Genomic DNA, 7,070 nt, shown 5'->3' on the forward strand with positions numbered 1-7,070 from the left:
AATTCCCCCTCCAGTCAGCAGAAAATGGACCCAGCCAATGGCCTGGAGATGGGGCACAGCCCAGCCCCACCCCACAGTACCTCCTGCTGTAATGGAATGTTCCTCCCACCCCTGAACATGGAATAGTCCAATGCAGAGTATACCCCCCCCCCCACTACAATGGATCATCCCAGCCCAGGAATCACATTATCACTGGACAGAAGGGCTTGGTGCACTTCCCTGTTGCCAGAGAATAGGACAGTCCAATTCCTTCAACACAATGGAATGTACCACCCAGCAAATTACCCCCATGGGGGCGGGGGCATGGCATCAGACCATTCCATTATCTTATGCATGGGGGGGGGGTCCTCCTGGGGCTGGAATATTCCATTATAGCAGGGGTGGAGGTGGGACAGGGATGTGACTTGCTCATGGGGAGGATGTTCCATTATAGCAATGGAACGGGGGAGCGTTATTCCCAAAATTGGGATGCTCCATTATGGCAAGAAAGGCAGGAGGAGGAACATCCCAGACCCAAGAATTAACCCATTCAACCCCAGCCATCTGACCCCTGCCCCCACCTAGGGTGACCAGATGTCCATATTTTATAGGAGCAGCAGAGAATCCTGTGGCACCTTATAGACTAACAGATGTTTTGGAGCGTGAGCTTTCGTGGGTGAATACCCACTTCGTCAGACGCAGGTAGTGGAAATTTTATAGGGACAGTCCTGATATTTGGAGCTTTTTCTTATATAGGCTCCTATTACCACTCACCCCGTCCCGATTTTTCACACTTGCTGTCTGGTCACCCTACCCCCACCCCTCCTATAGGCAGCGGGGGAGGGGAACCCTGACCGGCCAGGAGGGGTGGCACAAAGGGTGGCTTACCGGGTGATGGACGTATGATTGACAGGTGTAGCACCAGACCGAGAGGTCGGCATAACTCAGCACCAGGGGGTGGCCGGAAATGGAGCCGTGAGCCAGCATGTGCTGATTGACGTAACGACCGCAGAGCACCTGGGGAGAGAAAGGGTTAATGGCCACAGGGCTGCGGGTCAGGAGTGAGGGGCACCGGCAGAGCTGGGGAGGGTTGGGGGCAGGGCGGGGCACCTGCAGGGCCGAAGGGGGGGGAATCCCAGGTCTGGGCTAGCAGGGGGCTGCGGATCAGGAGTGAGGGGCACCAGCTGGGCTGGGAGGGGGCTGCAGGTCAGGAGTGAGGGGCACCGGCAGGGCTGAGCAGAGGTGGGGGGCTGGGCTGTCAGGGGCTGCGGGTCAGGAGTGAGGGGCACTGTCTCACCCGATAACAGGCCAGGCAGACCCAGTTCTCGCCCTGGCTGCCGCATTCCTCACACGGCGCCAGTGCGTCCAGCCCGGCTGCAGGAAGTGGCTGAAGCGAGTCCACGTGGGGGCACCAAGGCAGAGGGGTGACAGCGTAGAGCATCCCCTGCAGAGACATGAGGGAGACAATGATCAAACCCAGCCCCTCCCTGCTCTAACCACCAGCCCCCACTCCCCTCCCAGAGCCAGGGAGAGAACCCAGGAGTTCTGGCTCCCAGCCCCCCCACTATAACCACCAGCCCCCACTCCCCTCCCGGAGCTGGGATAGAACCCAGGAGTCCTGGCTCCCAGCCCCTCCCTCCCCTCCCAGAGCCGGGGAGAGAGAACCCAGGAGTCCTGGCTCCCAGCCCCCCCCTGCTCTAACCACCAGTCCCCACTGCCCTCCCAGAGCCAGGGGAGAACCCAGGAGTCCTGGCTCCCAGGCCTCCCCTGGTCTGACCCACGAGACCCCCCACTCCCCTCCCAGAGCTGGGAGAGAACCCAGGAGTCCTGGCTCCCAGCCCCCCCTGCTCTAACCACTAAACCCCACTCCCCTCCCAGAGCTGGGAGAGAACCCAGGAGTCCTGGCTCCCAGTCCCCCCGCTCTAACCACCAGCCCCCACACCCCTCCCAGAGCCGGGGAGAAAACCCAGGAGTCTGGGCCCACAGTGCAGCAGCAAATGGAATTACTCATCACTGGGCTCCTGCCCCCATGTGAGACGGGGGGCGGGGGGGAGGAGGCTGGGAAATGGGGTGTGGGAGTACAAAGGGAAGCAGAGACTTAGGTGAGGGAGGTGGGGGCACAGGGGAGGGCCCAGCTGGGGGATGAGAGATGCCAAGGATTAAGGAACTTGGGGGGATGCATCAGGCCTCACCGTGTCTGTGAACTTCACCCCTAGGCTGATGGAGGGGGAGGGAAGCAGGGCGGCTCCTTCGTCCAGGAGGCTGCGAGGGTCCTGGGAGAAAAAAGATCCATGAGCTGAGACCCCTCCTGTCCCCAGGCTACTCCCATCCCCCACCCCAAGGAATCCCGTGCAGACCAACCCCCCCAATATATCCCCTCCCCCCACCGCCCTACCTCTGACTCCTCTGCAGCTGGAGGCTCCGCCCCTCCAGTGGAAGCCCTGCCCACCAGGGCGGAGTCAGGGCTCAGCTGGGGGGAGCCCGAGTCAGCCCTCGCCTTGTCACTGAGGCAGAGAGCTCCCAGCCTCAGGATGTCATCGACCGAGCCCTCGGAGACTGGGGGACTCTGGGACCCCCCTGTGGGATCCTCTGGTGGGGAGTCCTCCCGGACGGGGCCCGCCTGCCCGGATCGGGGCCTCGAGTCCTCCCGGATCGGCACTGCATGAGATGGAGATTATGTAGCGCGGCACCACGTGGCAGGGGGCAGGGCCGTGGGGCAGGGGGCCCTCTCCCCCAGCAGGCAGGGCCGGGCGCCGGGGGGTGCCGTGGGGCACGGCCGGGTGCTGTGAGGGGCTCAGCAGCTGCAGGGGGTGCACATGGGTGGGGGCTCCATGCTGGGAGGGGCTTGGCCCGGGGAGGGCATGCTGGGGGGGGCTCAGAAGGGGGGCTGCTCATGAGGGGGGCCCACACTTACTGTTCCAGTATTTGTGGTTGCTCGACTTGGGGGGTGTTGGGGGGCTCGGCTGGGGGGGGGGGGGCACGTACCGTCCAGGTTCGCAAGGCAGGCCCAGTATTTGCTGTGCTCGGCGCTTGCCCGGGCCAGCGACTGCAGGGCGCTGGGGTGGGGAGCTCGCAGGCGCCCCAGCTCGGGCAGTGGGTCCCCCAGCAGGGTCCGCGTGCACATGGTCATGGATTCGGAGATCGACACCAGGTTGTAGCCTCCCTGGAGGGGGGAGAAGAGAGCTGGGGTTTGGGGGTGTCCCCGAGCCAGCCCCACCCTTGGCGTAGCACCAAGAGCCACCGTGCCCTGACCCCAGGCACATTCCCGCCCTGCCCGGAGCTGGGCTGGCGTCTCCCAGCCCTGAATCGCGACCAGGAGCCATGGATCTCGGGGGCGAATCGCTTGGAACTGGCCGGCAAAACGGCGGCAGGAAAACCCAGCTTGGCCAAGACCGGGATTCAGTGGGTCACTGCAAGGTCCCAGCACAGGCCGTAATCAGCCCAACGTCGCCCGGCCAGCACTGATGGGACCTCCCTGCCCGGCGTCTCGTCGGCTCAGCCCAGGCACAGCTCCCAGCCATCACAGAGAGGGGAAAACAGCATATTCAACATGATCTGGTTAATAGCCGGAGCAGACAACACGGGACTAACTACAGATCCCTGTTCAATACGTATTAATGCTTATATTTACTATTAAATTATATCAGACAGATACTATGTTAAATCACAGTAAATTTAACTGTAATATACAGTAACATTAAACATTTTAGATATTAAATATTCTATTGTTATTTCACACATCGTAGTTTTTCTGTTTACTATAAAATATACACAGTAAACGTATTACAAATCTAAGAGATCTGTTCAAGTTACTGTAGCCACCTCGGTTAGTGCCCAATAGATCATTAAGCTGTTAGACTGTTTTATTCAGTATATTATATATTAGCTAAAATGATACAGAACAATTTCTCTTTACTACAATTAATATTAGATCTCTAGTTGATATACAGCAAGTACTGGACAGAACTGTTCCATGTATTTTACCACATTATATAATCACGCATTTAATATCCTGTGACCTTAGGAGTGTGATATAATCTCTCATTGGAGGGTGACAGGGCCAGAAAGAGCTAATTGCCCCCCCAGACTGACCCAGCTGAACCGAGCTGGGAAATGCAGCCGGCGTTGCTGGGGGTAGAAGGGGAGGTTTGCTCAGGTCCTGCCATGTGAGCAAACAAGTCTGGTCTATCGCTGTGGCTTCGATTCAGGGATCAGAAAAGGCGCATTAACATTTAGGAAAATACTTGAGGGAAATAGTATCATTGGCTCTGTCTCTCTGCAGGTCGTGGTAACCTCTGTCTGACCTGTTTGATGGATAAATCACCCTGGGCTAATTGCCAGCATGGCTGGGAGACGGCAAGCGAAGCCTATTGTTTTCTGACTCCAAAAAGCTGCAGGAAATGTATAAAAAGCCTGGGCCACAATCCTGCTTCACCTCAGATCCGCTCTGGGTTCCAAGAGGGGGAAACCTTAAGCCACAAGGGTCGAGATCCCCAGTCACTGAAGGAGTCGCCCTGAATACGGACGTTGGACTGTAACCTACGGACTATTTCTAAAAGGACTTTTGGCAACTCCAAACTCATCTCTGCTTGTACCTGAACCTCAGGAATTGAATTCGAGTGTCTGTAGATTGAGCTTTGAACTAACTCTCACTCTCTCTCTTTTCTTTAATAAATTTTAGCTTCGTTAATAAGAATTGGCTGTAGCGGGTATTGTGGGTAAGATCTAAGTTATAGTTGGACCTGGATGTGTGGCTGATCCTTTGGGGTTGGAAGAACCTTTTCTTTCATATGGAGAGAGAAGATTTTCAGGAATCATCATCTGATCTGACGTGTGTTTGGGCGCAGGCCTGAGGCTGGGCACTGGAAGGGAACTGCGGGGTTTGGACTCCTCAATAACCAGGGAGCTACCAGAGAAGCTGTTTTGTGCTGGCTTGTAAATCTCAGTATTGGAAGATCCACCAGCGTCTGGGGTCTGTTTGCCTCGATCTGTTTCAGTTCACCCTGACTGAGTGACCTCAGCTGGCTCCCCGGGCACCATTGCCACATGTACCCAACCACGTGTGTATTTAATACATTACATCTTAAAAATAAGTCCGTAAAATGTATAATTAATACATTATTAAAATAGAGCTTTATATACTTTATAGTAAATACAATATATTTAATATTAAGTATCTAGGATCTATTTAATTTATTATTGTTCAAGTTTATCGCAAAGAAATTCTTGTAATGATCATTTTGTTCATGTTTAAATATAATAAATGGATTTCTCAAATACGTAATATTAGATTCTTAATCATAACATTCAATATTACATAGACTATAATAATTATAGGAATATAGTTTATGACTGTTAAGACTATTGGACATTAACTACACATCAGTCAATTCTGTGTTAAATAAGAGTCTCGTTCAGATGAACTATCGGGGTTAATAGTATTTGAAAGCCAGCAGCAGCAGCAGCTGAATCAATAATAAAATGATTGAGCCAAACACTAAATCTTACGTCCCGATCAGCCCTCACGCCCAGGCAGTGGTTCAGCTGTTTAGTCCTGGACGCAATTTGCTTTCCCTAGGACCCCGGAAATTTCAGATTTTCCTCCCGTTTCGGAGCCAGGTTTCCCCCCCTGGGATAGTTGGTCGTTTCCTGCAGACCCGGCTCCGGTGCTGGGGGCTGGTGGGCTCAGCTCCCCCAGCACCGTAGCGGCTCGTGAGGTCCCTGGAGGCTTTGCAGGGAACTGGCACCAGCAGGTGAAGTGTTAACCGAGCGCCTGGGCCCCCCTGGAGTTAACGCCCCCCAGCCAGCGCTGCCCGCTGCAGCTGAGGCCCCAGAACGGACAGGACAGGTCTCGCATGCATCTGTCTTGTCCTGTTGAGCTCTGGGCTTTGCCCCACTCCCCGTCCCCTAACCAGCCAGTCTTGCCCTGGGACTGGATGGGAGCTGGCGCCCCCCAGAGGGGACAGGCTCCTGCCCCATTCCCCACCCCCTGAGCCAGCCAGTCCCTGCCCTGGGACTGGATGGGAGCCAGTGCCCCCCAGAGGGGATAGGCCCCTGCCCCATTCCCCGCCCAGTCCCTGCCCTGGGGCTGGATGGGAGCCAGCACCCCCCAGAGGAGACAGGCCCCTGCCTCATTCCCCACCCCGAGCCAGCCCCTCCCTGCCCTGGGGCCGGGTGGGAGCTAGCGCCCCCCAGAGGGGACAGACCCCTGCCCCACATACCTCCAAGACCAGCACGACCCGGCCCCCTGCCAGCCCCAGCAGGAGGTGGGTCATGTGAGCGTAGCCCTCGGGGCTCACCAGGCAGCCCCCTAGCGGGTCCCCGCGAGCGGCGTCAAACCCGGCCGACACCAGAACCAGCTCCGGGGCGAACTACAGAGGGAGAACAAGAAGCTGAGACACCCCAGCCCCTGCCGGCAGACCCAGGGATCTGGGGTCACCACTCCCCCCCTCTCCTGTCCCCGCGCTGGGAGAGAACCCAGGCGTCCGGGCGCACCTGGTAGGCGATGGGCAGCACCAGGCGGTGGAAGGCGGCCAGGTATTCGGCGTCGCCCATGCGGGGGCTGTTCCAGGGCACGTTGAGGGTGAAGCCGCGGCCCGGCCCCTCCCCCACCCGGTCGGCGTCGGCGTCCTCGGAGGTGGGGAAGAAGGCGCCGTGGTCGTAGCGGTGCAGAGAGACGTACAGCACGCTGGGGGGCGGGGGGGTTAGTCCCACTCGGAGCCTGTCCCCCCACTGCCGCCCCGAGCCCATGGGCCTCACCGCCCTACTGACCCCCCGCTGCCCCGTCGCCGCCCCTCCCCTGCCTGCCTCACTGCGCCCCCCACTGCCCCGTCGCTGCCCCACTGACCCCCCCACTGCCCCGTCACCGCCCCTTCCCTGCCTGCATCACTGCCCCACTGACCCCCTCACTGCCCTGTCACCGCCCCACTGACCCCCCCACTGCCCCGTCACCGCCCTACTGCCCATCGCCGCCCTACGGACTCCCTCACTGCCCTGTCACTGCCCCACTGCCCCTCGCCTGCCTCACCGCCCCACTGACCCCCCCATTGCCCCGTCACCGCCCCTCGCCTGCCTCACCGCCCCACTGACCC

General features: G+C 58.2%; 1 protein-coding gene across 1 annotated transcript in view; it reads right to left on the reverse strand.

Moving 5' to 3' along the window:
• Positions 1–789: 789 nt before the first annotated feature.
• HDAC6 (histone deacetylase 6) overlaps positions 790–7,070 on the reverse strand; it is a 16,823-nt gene continuing 10,542 nt past the window's right edge. Inside the window, exons 13-19 of the mRNA XM_075071299.1 lie at positions 6,475–6,742; positions 6,201–6,350; positions 2,965–3,142; positions 2,375–2,652; positions 2,172–2,252; positions 1,277–1,423; positions 790–996 (exon numbers count right to left, since the gene is read on the reverse strand). Of these exons, the coding sequence (XP_074927400.1) occupies positions 805–996; positions 1,277–1,423; positions 2,172–2,252; positions 2,375–2,652; positions 2,965–3,142; positions 6,201–6,350; positions 6,475–6,742 (1,294 nt within the window). The 3' untranslated portion in view covers positions 790–804. The remainder of the gene's footprint in view (positions 997–1,276; positions 1,424–2,171; positions 2,253–2,374; positions 2,653–2,964; positions 3,143–6,200; positions 6,351–6,474; positions 6,743–7,070) is intronic.

This window comes from Chelonoidis abingdonii, chromosome 11 (genome assembly GCF_003597395.2).
Source record: "Chelonoidis abingdonii isolate Lonesome George chromosome 11, CheloAbing_2.0, whole genome shotgun sequence".
Classification (NCBI taxonomy): Eukaryota; Metazoa; Chordata; order Testudines; family Testudinidae; genus Chelonoidis; species Chelonoidis abingdonii.